The sequence below is a fragment of the Phoca vitulina genome, unplaced genomic scaffold (assembly GCF_004348235.1).
Source record: "Phoca vitulina isolate PV1807 unplaced genomic scaffold, GSC_HSeal_1.0 scaffold16, whole genome shotgun sequence".
NCBI lineage: Eukaryota > Metazoa > Chordata > Mammalia > Carnivora > Phocidae > Phoca > Phoca vitulina.
In genome coordinates, this window is record NW_022589719.1 from 27,820,493 (window position 1) to 27,838,692 (window position 18,200).

At 40.1% G+C, this 18,200-nt stretch overlaps 2 protein-coding genes across 2 annotated transcripts; both read left to right on the forward strand.

Annotated features, from left to right (window-relative positions):
- Positions 1–312: 312 nt before the first annotated feature.
- Positions 313–12,283, forward strand: MS4A1 (membrane spanning 4-domains A1). Its single transcript, XM_032414488.1, has 7 exons — positions 313–441; positions 6,382–6,556; positions 6,996–7,115; positions 8,244–8,300; positions 9,793–10,029; positions 10,770–10,871; positions 11,751–12,283. Exons 2-7 carry the CDS (start codon positions 6,398–6,400, stop codon positions 11,967–11,969), a joined length of 894 nt encoding a protein of 297 aa, XP_032270379.1. The 5' UTR covers positions 313–441; positions 6,382–6,397; the 3' UTR covers positions 11,970–12,283.
- LOC116638703 (protein transport protein Sec61 subunit gamma-like) lies at positions 5,659–5,961 on the forward strand. The gene has a single exon (XM_032414801.1). The coding sequence runs from the start codon at positions 5,659–5,661 to the stop codon at positions 5,959–5,961; it is 303 nt and encodes a 100-aa protein (XP_032270692.1).
- Positions 12,284–18,200: the final 5,917 nt, after the last annotated feature.

The window sequence follows — 18,200 nt, forward strand, 5'->3', positions numbered from 1 at the left end:
ACCTACTCACTCCTAAAAGTGAAGTAAAAAGGTAAAAGTCCTAACAGCCCATCTTTAGAGAATTTCTAGAGCCCTTCTTGCCCTTGGGGATCCACCATCCACACCTGCTTACAGGGTGGGGGCTGCAAAGTTCTTCTAATTAAGGTAGCGTAAAGTACGCCAGGCAGTCCCCTGGGGTCCTTTTCAAGAAGTGAAACCTCCTGGTAAGGCAGAAACTTTTTTGTATATCCTTTGGCTCTGGTAAGTGTGCATTAAACCGAAGTGATTGGGGCAAAGGCCAAGGTAGCAGAAGCCACTGATTTCCTGTCACCTGGTATCTATGAGAGGCCCCAGACCTGCCTTATGTCACTCACCCCTGTGTATGTGAGACACCAGCAGTGGAAGTGAACTCAGCAGCAAGCATCCGAATCAGCCACGCGCCCGAAGGCTTCGGACACTCAGGTAAGGAGCCAGTTTGCTTTTTTTAAGCGACTAAAAGGGAGTGACGGGTAAAGCATTGGATGGTTTTGGAGACTAGATTCTCGGCTTTCCCTCAAGGGTTCCCTGGTCAGGTCTTCTGGTATTGTCACAATGTGAGGAGGGGTACCAGGGCTTGCTGCCCACCCACTCCCTTAACCACTCCCTCTCTCAAAAGAGAGCCTGGCCAATGAACTAGGAGCCATTCTACAAAAGCAGCAGATTGCAGCATGTAGACAATAGCGTTGTTACCAAGCTCCTGGGCTCAAACCAGAGCTCCACCACCTGCAGATCTACAGGCAAGTTACCAAACCTCTACGTTCCTCGGTTTGCTCACCTATAAGATGGCAGCCAATGTATTACCCACTGCTTTATCTAAGATTAAATGAGCTAAAATCCTAAAGCTCTTAGAACCACCTGGTTCTACAGAAGAAAGTAATCAGCCATGGCTATCATGAAAATATTTCGACTTCTCTCGTTCTGAATGTTTTTTTCTCCAAAGATATCCTGCTAGATGTGAATACCCTGAGATGTTGTTAAACATCACAGGCTAACATTTTCTGGAGGGGACTTGGGGACATCAAACTGAGCACAAAATTCCTGCCTCAAATCTATCACAGAAGCCTACAGTGAGACTGCGCACTGTAGACGAGGAAGGTTTAAGGAAGGGCCACAAAGATGAGTTTTAGCCACGTCATAATTGTTTCCTAAAACCAATATATAATGTGATTACCTTTCCTGTTTCCCACAAAATGGCTTGATCTCACTGATCATCAAGCGAGGTGAAACGATCACCTTTTGGTCCAACATCCTGAGCATTTATGTGTAAATCTTCCCTGAGGAAAAAGTTCAGTTTAACATTTATTGAGCTCATAGTACACGGAGAAAACAGGTTCTCTATGTAACCCTAGCAGGACATCCCTTAAGAAATGTACACCCCATTAGAAAAGTTACAGTATTAGCTCATGAGAAAGAAAACAGTTGGTGACAAGGAAGGAATGCAGAGAGCTGGGGGCTTTGAAGAAGCCATGCGAGATAGTCTCAGGTGATGTGAGTGTCTAATGGGGAGTCTGGCCCTGAAGGGGGCGGGAGGGGAGCATTTCAATGTGGACAGGGTTCCAAGAAGAAAGCAGGATATGTGTCCAGATCAGTGGCTCCGGTGGGGAGCGGTGGGGTGCAGCTTCAGAAGGGCTGTAGACCTGCACCTTGAAGGCCATGGGGGGCCAGGTACAGGTTTCTCCCAGAGGCAATAACAGTCCAGACAAAGAGTTCAAGCTCAGGATGGGCAGGCCTTCAAGTGGTGATTTGGGGCCTGATCTAGCGGCTCTACAGAGGATGGATTAGACAAGAGAAAGACCAAAGGCAGAAGAGTAGGGCTTTTGTGCTAACCCAGGAGGGGAAATGAGAATCAAACTCATGGGGTGACACTGGGAGTAGAAAATGGTCCACACGCCAAGTAAGACACCTTACAGAGGAAGAAGCGGCATGACTGACCGAACATGGAGATGAAGGAGCTGGAGAGAAACATGGCTCCCGCTCTTTAAGCCTGGGGGACAGGGGGACAGAAATAAAGCAGTCTGAGTGGTCCTGCCTGAGGAAAGACCACAGACTCTGCAGCACAGGCCTCGGACACAGCAGCCTCAGCTGAGTGGCTCTGGCAGCATCCGGCAGGCAGCGAAGCTCGCGGAGCGAGTGGGTGGTGAGGCGGTGGAGGCGACGAGCTCGGAAGAAGCTGGCGCTAAGACAGGACACTAGGCAGTGGCTGGGGACATTGCCAGATTGAAGGAAGGGGGCTGGGAATGGGGACACTGCAGCACATTTTAATCACCAAAAGGTCCAGTAGTAACGGTTCTTGTTTGAGTGTTTAGTACATTATAAATTGCAAATCACCTCATGTTCCCGAACAGTACTCTGAATAGTGAGGCGAGAGCAGTGGCAAGCAGCAGAGCCGGGACCAGCACTTTCCGTGGTACAGCCGCACAAATAAGACTGAAGGTACAAGAACCACTTTCTCTGAAGGACTGACGTCCTGGTGCACGGAGATGGCTGAGGAGCACAGGCAGAGGGAAAGGAAGTCAGAACATCCTTCCTCAGAGATAATACGCGCATGAGGCCAGAAAGGATAAAAATGCAGAACTATTTTGAGTGGCAAAGGAGGAAGTTGAGGTGACAAAATCTAGGCAGCTTTGAACTTCTCATTACATGATGTAATTACTGGACCTAAAAGTCATTATTTGAACCAAAACCCATAAAGGCTGTGAGATTTTCTGCAGCGGATGTACACAGAAACAGTGGTGCCTTTTAAAAACCAAAAAAAGATTTGCAGAAGTCACTGTAATAAAATATGGGGCAGTGTCTGATCGACTGAGCCCTGATGGTAATGCAGTTTAGTGAAAACGAAATCCTACTGTGATCACATTCTGACCAATGTGCCCAGTAACCCTTGCTAATATACCAACTAGGCTTGGAGCACAACTGTGTGTTGGGCACTGTTTAAGTCATTGTGAAAAATTAAAAAACAATGACAGGGCAAAGCTGCAGGAATCTATGATATCCTTAGGAGTATGTGCTCTAATTTTATATATTCCCATACAACAAAAATTTCATTACCTAGTCTATAATGCTCTGGCATAAAAATATGTATATATTTTAGAGAGATTATTTCCATAAAAAATGAAGCAGCATATTGAAACGGGTATGTTTATGTTTATAAACTACTATTTTACATAATACGTGTTGAAGGCTTCATAGAAACAGAGTTGCCATAGTGAGACATCAATTTTAATAGCGAAATAAAATATTTCTCCCCAACAGTCACCACTGCCCCTAGCCACTGCAGACGTGGCCCCAGTAGGACGTGGCTTATACAGGAGGTTTATCTCCCCAATAATACAGACATAGCCTCAGGCAGTTGAAAAATAAGGAGAAATTAAAACAACACTAGTCCAGTTGTCTTGTTCTGTCCAGAGAACTGATGACCTTTGCTCTTTAAATTGTCCTCACTAAGAAGAGCCCTCTGGAGAGGAGTGTGGGGACTCCAGCTCATTCCCTTCCTACCAATGGGAAAATTAACCTCTCTGGGCTTGCACTTCCACATCTGCAAAAAAGACAAAATGCCTACTTAGTAAGGCAGGCGGCTTGGCACTAGATGCATGACATCCCAGGCATGCAGAGGGTGCTCAGTAAACAACTGAACTACGTGGTCTGGCCACGAGGCAGCAGTAAGAGCGCCAGCCTCAGAGCTGCGGTGACTGCCTTCTGGTTTGACTGTCACCGAATGCAAGGTCTGTAACGAGCCACAGCCCATCCCTGGGCTGCAGCTTCCTCATTTGTCAAACGAACAGAATGGTTTCTGAGGTTTTAACCAGCTCCAAAAATTCTGCCTGGTGATAAGAATCAGTCTGTAAACTCCTTCGTGGGCTATATTAATACATTCCTTTTCGTCAGTGATCTTGTTGGTTGGTTTGTGGTGCAAAGCACCAAAACCTCCAAGACCACATGACACCTGATAATTGAGAGGTGAAGCAAAATCAAGTGCAAAGCACCCAGTTGAAGCCTCCTCTCTTCCCTTCAGCCCGTGGTCCTGAAAAATATTGTTTTCGATTGCTTTCTAGTCACCCAAATAGCACATCCATCTGAAGAGGGGAGAGGTTCATAAGTGAAAGGCTGAACCCCTGTTCTGCACGGGGGCCAAAGCAGCCAGATACCTTGTTAGATAGGTCCAAGCCCTCACTTTCAATCTCTAGTAGTCATGTAACTGGAACAAGTGACCTAACGATTTCGTGCCCCATCACCTTTTCTACACAATAGAAGCAACAATTCATCCCTTGTCCACTCTGTGAGGCTTAAGTGAACTTCAGATTGTGAAATCTCTTTGTCACTATAAAGTGGGTGCAAACACGAGGCCTGGGCGACTCCCAAGCACCTGTCCCACAGCACACCGACAGGCACCCAGCTCGGTGTGACTTCAACAGGATAAGCAAGCTGGGCAGACAGTCTTGGTCTCCAAGGCCCCTTACATGACTTACAGTTGACAAAGACGAGACCAAAGATGTGTCCCTAAAGAGAGATGTCCAGGGCCCAGGAAAGACCCAATAGAATTCATGTAAGTAATTGACATAAACAAATGCCAAAAGGAAGCACAGATGAAGACAGTTGAACAGTCTTACAACATGAGAACTGGGAAGGGTCTTGGTAATAATCACTAACTTCAGAAATGAATAAATCATGAAATCTAAGAACAGACAGCACTTCCTACTTTCTCCCCATGTATGAGGCACTTTCATATGCAAACTTACTTATTTCTCACAATGTATCTGTGACAGGGGTACTGGTCTCATTTTTCCAATGGGAAAGACAGGAACTAATGCTCCTAAAGGTAATAATACTAAGAACTAGAATAGCAACAAAAACAGGTAATAATTATGCAGACACGAGTGCTTTACATACATTTATTTCCTCAGCAATGTTAAGAAACTACTCAATCCACATAATTTAGATACTGAACAAGAGGGTCAAGGTCTCTGCTTTGATGGAATTTATATTCTAGTGGGGAGAAAATGCCAATAAACAAGCAAGCAAATAATCAAGGTAATTCCCCATAGTGGTAAGTACCATGAAGCAAAAAACTGGGGTGCTGTGGATGAGGATCACTGTGGACTGAGGACTCGGGCAAGGCTTTTTCTGAGGAGCTGACATTTGAGCTACACCTGAATGAAAAGACACCAGCCACACACACAGTCCATCAGTCAATTTAAGTCTTACAGAAACCCTATATTATAAGACAAGAATGGTAATTCCCATTTTGCAGTTGAAAAACTTGAGGCCCAGAGAATTTAAAGAACTTGCCTGTAGTTTTGCAGCAACAGAATAATCACAATTTGAACCTAGGCAACCTGTCTCAGGAGGCCAAGTCTTACATACAACCATAGAGAGCCTCCTTAAAGTGGTTTATTCAAGGTTGCAGAGCTGGTGGTAGAGGAAGACTAGAATCAGCTCCTATTGACTCTAATGAGTGCTCACCATACTCCTTCACGATGCCTCTGGCCCATCACAACGGACAAAAGCAGGTAAGCAAAAGGATGAGGATAAGGCAATGACAAAATACATTTTCCAATATGAGAGTGTAGAAAAGCATCCAGGAATGAGAGACACACGGGCCATGCAGACAGACGAACATGGATTTCTCTACAATGATAAAGCATGCCCCAAACATGGTTGTCAAGAATCCTGGCAGGGAGGTCAGTTCGCTTTTGTGCTACGTGTCCCTGGTGTCTGAGCAGTTGGCTGGCAGTCATCAAGGATCAGGTAATGCAGTTTGTTGAGCCAAGTCGGCAGTTTGTGAAGGACTCAATTCGAGTGGTTAAAAGATGCACTAAACCTGATAGAAAAGAATGCCAGAAGATTGCCATGGCAACAGCAATAGGATTTGCTATAATGGGATTCATTGGCTTTTTTGTGAAATTAATCCTTATCCCTATTAATAACATCATTGTGGGCAGCTGAATACCTTTTTAGAAGAGTTTTTCATCTTGGGGATTGGTATGAATAAGTGAGGATTTGAGAAGCTCATGGAGTAAAAATTTGCCTATATGTTTTGTGTTTTTCTTTCATTTTTTTGTCTTCCAAGGTGTTTTGTGTTTGTAAATTAAAACAATTTCAAAAAAAAAAAAAAAGAATCCTGGCAGGGATCCCTGGGCTCATGGGTCCTTGCCTGAGATGCCCCCTTCAGATCCTGTCTTCAAACACAGCAGTAGGCTTTGCCTCAGACTCAAAGCCACTGGGAAGAGGCCATGTCTACCCTCAACAACATTCATGGAAGGAATACGGAGAAAAGTATTCAGATGCACGAGACAAGATAAAAGACTGCTGAAAATCCTATTCTCTCTCTCTCTCTGCCCATTTTATTATTTGTTCTATTTTTAGGAGTTCTGAGGGTGAAATGACGACACCCAGAAATTCAAGGAGTGGAATTTTCCAAGCCGATCCTATGAAAGGTCCTACTGCCATGCATCCTGTTCAAAAAATAATTCCCAAAAGGATGCCTTCAGTGGTGGGCCCTACACAAAACTTCTTCATGAGGGAACCTAAGACATTAGGGGTAAGTCAGCTGCACTCCATTCTGTATCCTAGAGACTCTCTGGCCTACAGAAGCAGATGCTGTAGGCTAGGTACAGAATGCAATCCAACTAGAAGGTATTTGACCCAACCCGAGATGTTGTTTACATCTGACACAATGTGCCAAATCAGGGACGTGCAGAGAAATTACCACAGTGATCTTTCCCCTTTTGATTTTGTGGTTTGCATATTTAGGGGTCTCCCATCCAAGTTTGTCACCAGCATCCCAGACATCTGCCTTGGAAATGCCCCAGGTGGTGGGGAAAATGGATCTGAACAAGACAAAGGTCTTGGCACCTCCACCACTTCTTTTAGGCATTTTACGCAACCCCAAGTCAGGAGCCAGGGCTTCTAGCCTTACCTTTGTTTTCTGACTTGATGATGACTTCAGTGCATCATCAGTGCCCCCATTCTCTCTCCAGGCCATCCAGATTATGAATGGGCTCTTCCACATTGCCCTAGGCGGCCTCCTGATGATTCACACGGATGTCTATGCACCTATATGTATAACTGTGTGGTACCCTCTCTGGGGAGGCATTATGGTGAGTAAGAGCTAACAACCATTTGGGAAGTGATGCAGACAAAAAGGCTGAAGAAAGTATATGGCTGGGAAATAGGTTACGAGGTTAAAATAATTTACCGGAAAGAGAAGTTGACTAAATTGAGCATGAATCCCATTGAAAGTCAGTGGTCATGCTTCACGTGAATTCAGAGGGAAGGAAGATTGTCCAAAGTGGGACCTCTCCAAAGTCAATGTGGAGAGGGGGGAGAAGGGCACTAAACATTTGGACCATACAGCATGGTGTTTCAGAAAGCAGGAAGGCAGGGGAGCATCCCATTTCCTCCCACCTGGTCCTTTCTCCTACAGTTCTGTGCAGCTTTGTCGCAGGTGGTAAAATCAGTCCCATCCCAAATGAATCTCCTCTGGCTTATCAGCAGAGCAGCAATCCTTATGGTTCTTTCATGTACATGTTTTCCAAGCTTGTAACCTTGTCTGGGTGTGGTATGGGGCAGCCATGTTTATGCCATCATGATACTTCCATAGTTGCCACTATAAAGATGTGTCCAGGATTGAAAATTTCAGAACAAAGAGAGATGGATTAAAACAAGAGTTTCCCCCATTTTATGTCCTGAACAGTAGACAAGGAAGATAAGAAATAATCGCCGTCACTTCCTGCAATGGCCAACATTTTAGTGGAGCGCCTACGGCCTTCAGGCCAAGTATTTCCTTCCACACTGATTCACTCTTCATTGGCATCAGTCCTTTAAACCACTGTGAACTCCAAAGAGAAATCCACAAATTCAAAAAAGAAAAAAGAAAAACTAAAACTAAAACTTTCAAATTCACAGTTGTTAGTATTCACTGACCTGAAAACATGAGTTCTGCCTCTGGTCTTACTATATTCCTAGTCACAGCTCCCCAGTTAGTTGAATAAAAGGCATAGACTGAATATAGCTGAGCACGAATAAAGGAGAAATGTGACTGCTGAAAAATGAATGAATACTGTAAAAATGGCTGGACAGTTTTGTGAAAGGGGTTGGAAATGTGGATAGCTTTTTTACAACCAGGTCTCAATGTAAAAAGTGACCTCCCTCTCTGCCTCTCTCCCTCTCTGCCTCTTCTCCCATGTCCCCCACGCCTTCCCCAACCACCACCTCTTTTTTCACAGTATATCATTTCTGGATCACTCCTGGCAGCAGCGGACAAAAACCCCAGGAAGAGTTTGGCAAGTAATCGTATGTCCTTCTTTCCCCACATCAGAGAAATATCTACTTTCTCAGTTGAAAACAAAAACCTTTAAAAACCTTTGGGATGACAGTAGCACTGAGTTATCTCTCAATCCCCAAAAGCAAAATATTCTCTAGAAAGCTGCTGTGATGTTATTCATAATAAACTTGGAAATGAGACCTACCTGAATTATGTCTGTGGAAACAGAATTATAGGCTGACCCATGAACAGCAACATGCTATGGTCTAATGAATGTTAAATGTTGTGTGAGAGTAACAGATCTCTTTGAGAGCTGTGTCATTTCTCTTAGACCACCATTTAGGAAACTCTAATCAATACTGTGATTCACTTAAACCTCGTTAAATGTGAGCAAGTCAGTTTACCTCTATAAAATGGTGCTACCATATTGTCATGAGGATGAATGGCCTAATATACATGAAAGTGCTTCAGAGGCTTCAAGGACCTACAGGGGGACTTACTCTATAACCCCTGTAACACATGTACACCCAGGGTCATGAGCTTATCAGCAAGTTCCTCCCCCAAGTTTTTTATACTTACTAATAAGTTATTACTAATTTGTGTCACTTCCAAAGTCAGTGAGGGATTGAGTGAATGGAAATGGCTCTTCTCTAGAGTGGTCTGACAAACTCAGTTTTGGGCGGGGGGGAGGAACAAGTTGTTTTATTCTCCAGATATAGCCAGTCCTACTGACTTGCCATCTGTAGGTCTTATTGCCAGGGATGAGCTATGTATGTCTTAAAATGATTATTTTAAGATAATCCTATACTATTAGGTACTTGTCATATATATTTTCCTGTTTCGACCTTTTATCATTCCTGCAAGTAGAACGCTCCCTCTGACACCCTTTACCTACGCTACCTAGAGACGTCAGCCCTAATGACATTTTGAAAGATGGCAGGCTCAGGCTGATTGCAACCTGTGTCAACAGGGAGTAGGTGGTGGTGTTCCTGCCACTGTTGTTTCCACTTGTTGGTATAGACCCAGAGGGTTCTATCTGCTCCTTCCCTCCCTAAACCCACAGAACCATCTCACTTCATTGTGATGGAAGAAGCTCCTTCCCCCCTCTTCCCTCTACCTTCCTATGCAGACGTAATCTGAATACTATTTATATTCACTCACTCAACCAATATTTACTGAATGCCTAGCAGGGTGATAGCAGTGGCAGTGAAAGCAAGTGCAGGGGTACAAAATAGAAGAATTTAGGATGACGCCTAGAATTTTCTCTTGATAAACTGGATATGAAGCAGTAAAATGAGATGGGGAAGACCAAGGAAGGAATGCAAGTTAGAGATGAAGGTTGTCATTTTACAGTGACAAGGACACTAAAACCACTGAGAGAAGTATAGTTTAATATGATGTAGGTGTAGTGCCCTTGTGAGTCAGAGGAATGGCATCTGGAATTCCTTCCTAGCTTAGATTCTTCAAATGAAATCAAACCCCATTAACAAATCTTCATGTCTCCATTTCAGGTCAAAGGGAAAATGATAATGAACTCATTGAGCCTCTTTGCTGCTATTTCTGGAATAATTTTTTTGATCATGGACATATTTAATATTACCATTTCCCATTTTTTTAAAATGGATAATTTGAATCTTATTAACGTTTCCATGCCATATATTAACATACACAACTGTGAACCAGCCAACCCTGCTGAGAAAAACTCTCTGTCTATACAATATTGTGACAGCATACGATCTGTTTTCCTGGTAAGTGTGAAATCAGGTTTCTTTTCAGGGAAGAAATTTAGTGTTTTTATTATGAGTGTCAACTCTGGATCAAGATATCTGCTACTTACTGCCTATACAGCTTTTGGGCAAGAATTTTAACCACATTCTGCCTCAGTTTCTCCAGCTGTAAAATGGGGAAATTAACAGTACTTATCTCGTAGGGCTGTTTTGAGTGATTAAGTTAACATATGCAAAATGCTTAGAACTGGAACACAGAAAATGCTACGTGTTTGCTTTAAAATTAATTATTATTATTATTACTGGTTAATAATTATTGGTATGATTAAGATGGACACTGAAGAAGTACCTACGTTATTATGAACATCTTTTGCCTCAATGAATTTTCCAGGTAGAATCTGAAGGGGGAAAATGTATCTTCCAAGTATAGATAGGTTTCCTTCATTGTGATACCATACCACCTAAAGCTGGATACAACTTAATTTGGGATTCAGTGGTTAATTTTTCCTACATAGGACTGATTCTTCAACTAATTTCCGTTGCCTTATTTTCTATCAGCAACATGCATTAACCATCTGTGGGGTGCCAGTTGTTGTGCTAAGTGTTAGGGTTTTAAAGATAATAGTAGTTCTTACAGTTGATCATTACCTAAAGAACTGAACTTCTAATCTTAATTTTAGCCAACAGTCACTGACTGAGCAGCAGCCATATTCTTTAAGCTATTATTTATTTTTGCCCTTGTTTTTTCTGTCGTTCTTCAGGGCATTTTTGCTGTGATGGGGATCTTTACCTTCTTCCAGAAACTTGTGACGGCTGGCATTGTTGAGAATGAATGGAAACAACTGTGCTCCAAACCTAAATCTGTAAGTAGTAGCCACCCTGTCCACTCACCCCCTCTGGGAAATCATACCTACAAAAAAATCATTTACAGCAAATGTAATCTAATCTATCTTTGAGACTAAGAGCTTCATGAAAAATGGTCTTGGCAGATTTCTGGAAAGCAGAAAATACCTAATGAGGCAAAAGTGTCTTGAAATTTGAAATAAGCCTAAAGTTTAGACAGAGGATACAGCCCTCTAATATGTGCACTTACTGACCCTGAGTTCCGCTTCACTCCACATGCCCATCTCGATTTCATGATTCCACACTGAGCGTGTAAAAGTGGGGTGGCTGCAGGTTGAAGGCTGATAAAAGCACTAGTTCATCCACTTAATTTCTCAGTATTCCCTCCCCCCCGCCCCGCACCTGCACCTTTTCATCAAATCCCTCTTCCAAAACAGTAGGTTCAGAGAGGCTCCACAATTGGGAGATAGGAACATCCCAGTGACAGATTGATTATCAACTGCTTCGAACTACAGAATGTTAGCTTAAAATTTAGAAATCATCACAGTTCCTTCATTTTACAGATGAGAAAAACAGGATTCGAGGGAAAACAAACTTCCCAAAGTTATATCCAATAAAGGCAAATCAAAACTAGAATCTAAATCCTCAATTACTGCAGTGTTCTTTCCCAAATACTGTGTGATCATTCCAGGCAATGTAGCAAATATCTGCTAACCTTGAAGATGAGCTTTGATAAGTGACTTGATCCCTTGGGAAATCAGTCCTGGTATTTGGAGGCATATAGGAAATAACATAAACAGCATAAAAACCAGGAGGTATTTGATAAATATTCATAGAGTTTGTTGACAAATGTGCCAATATAAAAGGTCAAGAAACGTTTGTTTAATTTTGTGTCCTAGGATGTAGTTGTCCTGTTAGCTGCTGAAGAAAAAAAAGAACAGCCAATTGAAACAACTGATGAAATGGTTGAGCTGACTGAAATATCTTCCCAACCAAAGAATGAAGAAGAGATTGAAATTATTCCAGTCCAAGAAGAAGAAGAAGAAATGGAAATAAACTTCCCAGAACCTCCCCAGGATCAGGAACCTTCACCAATAGAAAATGACAGCATTCCTTAAATTTCTTTTTTTTCTTTCTGTTTCCTTTTCTTAGGCATTAGAAACGTGTTCATAGCTTCCAAGAGACATATCCACCCCCATTTCCTGAGGCCTTCTGCAAGTATCCTCCATCTGTCTCTCTGGCCTTTGCATGGAGTGACCACAGCTCACTCATGCTCACACTCTCTCTCTCTCTCTCATGCAGAGAACACAGCCATTGCAGGCAAAACATGTCAGCATGTTTCCTGTCCAGGGCAGCTTACTTACATTACAACAAGGCAGACTAGGTGCTGCGCCGCATGATTTCTCACTAGCCTTTTCCTTGGATAAGGCTTTGTAGTAGTGGTCAAAGTGGCAATTCCATCTCTGCCCCTAATGAGAAAGATAAACGTGGGCTCCAGGCCATCCCAAAACTATCTTTAATTCCTTCCACATCTACATATTTTGTGGAGTCTCTTTTGCACCACTGTCTTAAGGAAAGTAAAAAATAGTAATAATGAGGTGCAATAAGGAACTATTCCATCTTTCTATGGGGCTGACACTGTGGTACATTCTTAGAGCGTCCACACCCCATCACAGAAGCTCTAAGTGGCCAATACCAACCCTTTCTTTGTACAAACAGCACAGCTTATAAATGGACATGTCTGTATCTGTCTTAACTTTTCTTAACTCCTGCTCTAGGCTCTTGGTTGCACTCTCTACCTACTTTTAGCCTTTAGGCAAGAGAAGAATCAAAGAAAATGCCATAATGAGTACCCAAATCTTAAATGATAATCAACAGTTGTATTTGTAATTTCCAGTTCACAAAGTAGTCTATCAAATAATTACATTTGATCTTCCATAATCAAGAAAAAAAACCCTATCCATGTCCATCATACAAATGATTCAAAGAGGCTAAGTAATTTATAAAGAAGTAAAGGTAATTTGTCAGTGGTCACAGCTAGTAATTTTGAGAGCCTTTTTTCATACCCAGATCTTCTTACTCAAATCCTATAATGTCTGAAATAACCAAACTGCCTGCATAAACTACTTGAGCAAAGTCAACAGGTTTTAATAAGCACCTGCTCTCTGACCAGCATGAAATAGGTGTTGAGAGAGACACAAAAGAGTCAGGAATCAAGTTTTACTCCTTGGGGATAAAAAGACTTAAACATTCACAACATTTGGAAAACTACTTACATCATTAATATATACTTAGCTGTTAGATTACATAATGTAGACACTAAGTACTATGGACATTCTCAAAAAAGAAGATCATGCTTGAAAATAATACAATTAGTTATGATGCCAAATCTCAGGCAAAAGCTACCTTACTTCTCAATTCCTGTTTATATTAAGACATACTAGTACCCTACATAGAAAGAATGTTACTATAATCTATCAATTACATTTGAGCATTTTCTATATGTTAAGTGCTGCCAGATTCTGGCAGGTATACAAAGAGATTTCTACTCCTTGTGATATTTCTACTTTTTTAGGGACCACCAACAGAAGATATTTTCTGTGATTAGAAAAAAAAGAGATAAGACATTTCTCTATGTAAAGTCCTCAAAATTAGCTTTAAATGAATAAAACTATATTTGTATTCTTGTCTGAAACCGATGATTCAAATATGGTGTTTGCCCAGTCTTCTGTGTTCTTGTGATGTCAACCCATGAGGGAAGCTCCCATAGCCTTAAATTCATATTCACATAAGCTCAATCTGAGTTTGAACTGTGTGATGTCAGGACTTCAACTATTTATGCCAGCGTATTCTGACACACAGATTCCCAAGGAATATTTTCATGGAAAATTTAATAATTGAATAACAGATTTCTCCCACTTAGCACTCCAGAATGTGGCTAAAATATAGAACAGGCAATCTTGCCCTGAACTAGAGGAAAGGGACAAAAGCAGTGGCAGACCAGAGGAAAACAATTAATGAGAAAACCTTCAAAGAAGACAAGATCTCACCTCTATCTTATTTTCTCCACTTCTGAAATATATATGAGGATCTCTCTCCGAATCCACTGTCTTTAATATATATTTTTTTCAAGTATGTTTTTTATTCAAGTACATACTTTATTATATATATTTTTATATATATTTTATATATTTTTATTCAAGTATAATTAGCATACTGTATTATATTAGTTATTTTATTCATTTTTATGATCTCAAATAATTAGTTTTTACTGACCTCATGTAACTTCTTATGAGACAGCACTAATGTCTATGGTTGAAGAAGAATGAAAGTAATTGCTATGATTTCTCCCCAATTATCCCTTTGGCAATTTGTTCCTAATGGGGTGACTAACCACCCCAGTCTATCTGGGACTGAAGGACTTCCTGAAATGCAGAACTTTCAGTGCTAAAACCCAAATAGTGAGAGGCAAACCAGGATGGTTGGTCACCCCAGTTCACAATAATACATAATTGTACCTAGTTGCAATCACTATATAATCTGCTTTTTATACTTAACATTATATCATACATATTTTTCCTTATTGATATATAATTTTCATAAGTTATTTTTCATGGTAACTTAGTACTTCATTGAGTCAATATAGAATAATTCAATATTCCTCTATAGTCGGGTACTAAGGGCCTTTTTTTTTTTTTTTGGAAATGTTTGGAGCTACAGAAAACATGAGCAAGATACACATTTCCTCTTCTCATTATTCAAAATGTGGCTTTACACTTCAAGCATTGTCACAATCTGTCAATAGAAGTAATGAAATCAAGCCAGGAAATTAATTTAACACTTGACAAGAGAATAGTCAAAGATTTAATACATCAAAATGGTAGCTTCAGACTGATTTAGCATGAGTTCACTGATAGATTTTATATGTTTTAAATTCTTGGTGCAAAACCTAAAACATTGATGCGGAAGGTTGAAATTGGAAATTTCCTAAGTCTAAAATTATTTTTTTTTAATTTTTATTTATTTAAGTAATCTCTACACCCAACGTGGGGCTCAAACTCACAACCCTGAGATCAAGAGTTGTGTGCTTTTCTGACCAAGACAGCCAGGCAGCCCAAGTCTACAGTTCTTAAAGGGGTTTCCTTTAATTCAAAACTTGGTTGTGTGTTCTGAACTAAAGAGGACCACACAATATAAAATGAATATGGTAGGATCATATGGTGGCAAAATCAAAGCTAACTTAAGATTTTCCTCTGGAGTCATGTTTGCCCTTTACTCACCTCTTCCCTTGGTGACTTACTGTAAGAAAATTACTCTTACCTATTATGTATTCTGCTGCAAGAAAGAACAAAAATCTTAAAGTAAGACACAAACCAATCATTGGGAAATCATTCATTCATTCATCCAAAAATATCTGTTGATCTCAGCCTACTGGTGAGCAAAAATGAGCAGAGATCTCTCCTCTTAGAGCTTATTATCTGGTTAGAGAAAGAGACATTAGCAAAATATCCACAGGGCACCTACTATGGGTAAGACATACTGTTAAGTACAGAGGGGTATACCTAAAGATAAGAGAAGCTCCCAGCCCTCAAAAATTTTAGAGGTGATTAAAAGATGTACATATTAAAAGATAAGCAAACTCTCAACAAAGTTAGTACAGAAGATATGTACCTCAACATAATAAAGGCCATATATGACAAACCCACAACCACAATCATACTCAACAATGAAAAAATGAAAGCTTTTCCTCTAGGATCAAGAATAAGGATGCCCAGTCTAACCACTTTTATTCAACATAGTATTGGAAGTCCTGGCCATAGAAATTAGGCAAGAAAAAGAAATAAAGTCACCCAAGCTGGAAAGAAAGAAGTAAAACTGTCACTATTTAAAGATGACATGATACTAAATATAGAAAACCCTAAAAACTCCACCAAAAACTCTAGAGCTAATAAATGAAATAAGTAAAGTCACAGGATACAAACTTAACATACAGAAATCAGTTGCATTTCTGATAGCAATAATGAGCTATCAGAAAGAGAAATTAAGAAAATTAAGAAAACAATCCCATTTACAATTGCATAAAAAAGAATAAAATACCTGGGAATAAATTTAACCAAGGAAATAAAAGACTTGTACTTTGAAAACTGTAAGACACTGATGAAAGAAATTGAAGTGACACAAATAAATGAAAAGATATGCTGTGCTCGTGAACTGGAAGAATATTGTTAAATGTCCATACCACCCAAAGTAATCTACAGATTCAATGCAATCCCCGTCAAAATACCAAAACCATTTTTCACAGAACTAGAACAAAGAATCCTAAAATTTGTATGGAACCACAGAAAAACCCGAAATAGCCAAAGCAATGTTCAGAAAGAAAAACAAAACTGGAGGTTATCACACTCCTTGATTTCAAACATTACTACAAAGCTATAGTAATCAAAACAGTATAATACTGGCACAAAAACAGACACATAACATCAATGGAATGAAATAGAAAGCCCAGAAATAAACCCACACTTAAATAGTCAATTAATCTATGATAAAAGGTGCAAGAATATACAATGGGGAAAAGACAGTTTCTTCAATAAATGGAATTGGGTAAACTGGACAGCTAACATGCAAAAGAATGAAACTGGACCACTATCTTACACCATATACAAAAATAAATTCAAAATGGATTAAAGACTTAAATGTAAGAACTGAAATCATAAAATTACTAGAAGAAAACACAGGCAGTAAGCTCTTTGACATCAATTTTAGCAGTATTTTTTTGTACCAGGCTCCTCAGGCGAACACAATAAAAGCTAAAATACACAAATGGGATTATATCAAACTAAAAAGCTTTTGCACAGCAAAGGAAACCAACAACAAAACAGAAAGGCAAACTACTGAATGGGAGAAGATATTTGCAAATCATATATCCAATAAGAGACTGATATCCAAAATATATAAAGAACTTACACAATTTCATGTTTTAAAAAACCCAATTAAAAGATGGGCAGAGGACCTGAATAGACATTTTTCCAAAGAAGACACACAGGTGGACAACTGGCACACGAAAAGATGCTCAACATCACTAATTATCAGGGAAATGCAAACGGAAACTACAGGAGATATCCCTTCACACAGGTCAGATTGGCTATTATCAAAAAGACAAAAAAATAACAAGTGTTGGTGGAGATGGAGAAAAGGGAATCCTCATACACTGTTGGTGGGAATGTAAATTGGTACAGTAACTATGGAAAACAGTATAGGGGTTCCTCAAAAACTAAAAATAGAACTACAGGGGCACCTAGGTGGCTCAGTCAGTTAAGCATCCGCCTCTTGATCTCAGCTCAGGTTTTGATTCAGGGCTGTGAGTTCAAGCCCCACACTGGGCTCCAGGCTGGGCATGGAGCCTAGTTAAAATAAAATAAAATAAAAAATAGAACTACAATACAATTCAGCAATTCCACTTCTGAGTATCCAAAGAAAATAAAAACACCAATTCAAAGAGATATATGCAACTCTTATGTTCACTGAAGCATTATTTGTAATAGCCAAGATATGGAAGCAACCTAAGTATCCACTGATAGATGGAGAAAGATGTGAAGTGTGTGTGTGTGTGTGTGTGTGTGTGTGTGTGTGTGTGTGTGTGTGTGTGTGGAATATTACTCAGCCATAAAAAATAATGAAATCTTGCCATTTAAGATGACATGGATGGACGTGGAGGGTATTATGCTACATGAAATAAGTCAGATAAAGACAAATACCAAATGGTTTCACTTACATGTGAAATCTAAAAGACAAAATGAATGAATAAACAAAACATAAAGACTCACAGATACAGGAAATAAGCTGTTGGTTACCAGAGAGGGGAGGTGTTGGGGGAGGGAGGAGCAAAATCAGTGAAGAGGGTTAAGAGGTACAAGCTTTCAGGTATAAAATAAGTAAGTCATGGGGATGTAATGCATAGCACAGGAAATGGAATATAGTCAATAGTATTGTAATAACTTTATATGGTGACTAATGGTCACTAATTTGAGGTCATTTCAATGCGCATAAAAATACTGAACCATTATACATACACCTGAAACTAATAGGATATTGTATATCAATTTTACTTAAGTAAGAACATACAATAAAAATTTATTTTATGGGAAAAATAAAAGGAAACCAGTAGAGGTTCAGGAAAATTCAATGGGAAAAAAATAATCTTTTCAATAAATTATGGTGGAAAAACTGATAGACACATGAAAATGAAATTGGACACTTACCTCACACTACACACAAAATTAGCTCAAAATGGAGCAGAGGCCTAAACGTAAGAGTTTAAACTAGAAAACTCTTAGAAGAAAACAGAAGTG

Coding starts and splice junctions, on each gene's coding strand:
- LOC116638703 (XM_032414801.1), top strand. CDS start 5,659: ATGCCCCAAACATGGTTGTCAAGAATCCTGGCAGGGAGGTCAGTTCGC.
- MS4A1 (XM_032414488.1), top strand. CDS start 6,398: ATGACGACACCCAGAAATTCAAGGAGTGGAATTTTCCAAGCCGATCCT. Junction 7,116..8,243: donor CTCTCTGGGGAGGCATTATG/GTGAGTAAGAGC, acceptor CTTTTTTCACAG/TATATCATTTCTGGATCACT. Junction 10,030..10,769: donor GCATACGATCTGTTTTCCTG/GTAAGTGTGAAA, acceptor GTCGTTCTTCAG/GGCATTTTTGCTGTGATGGG.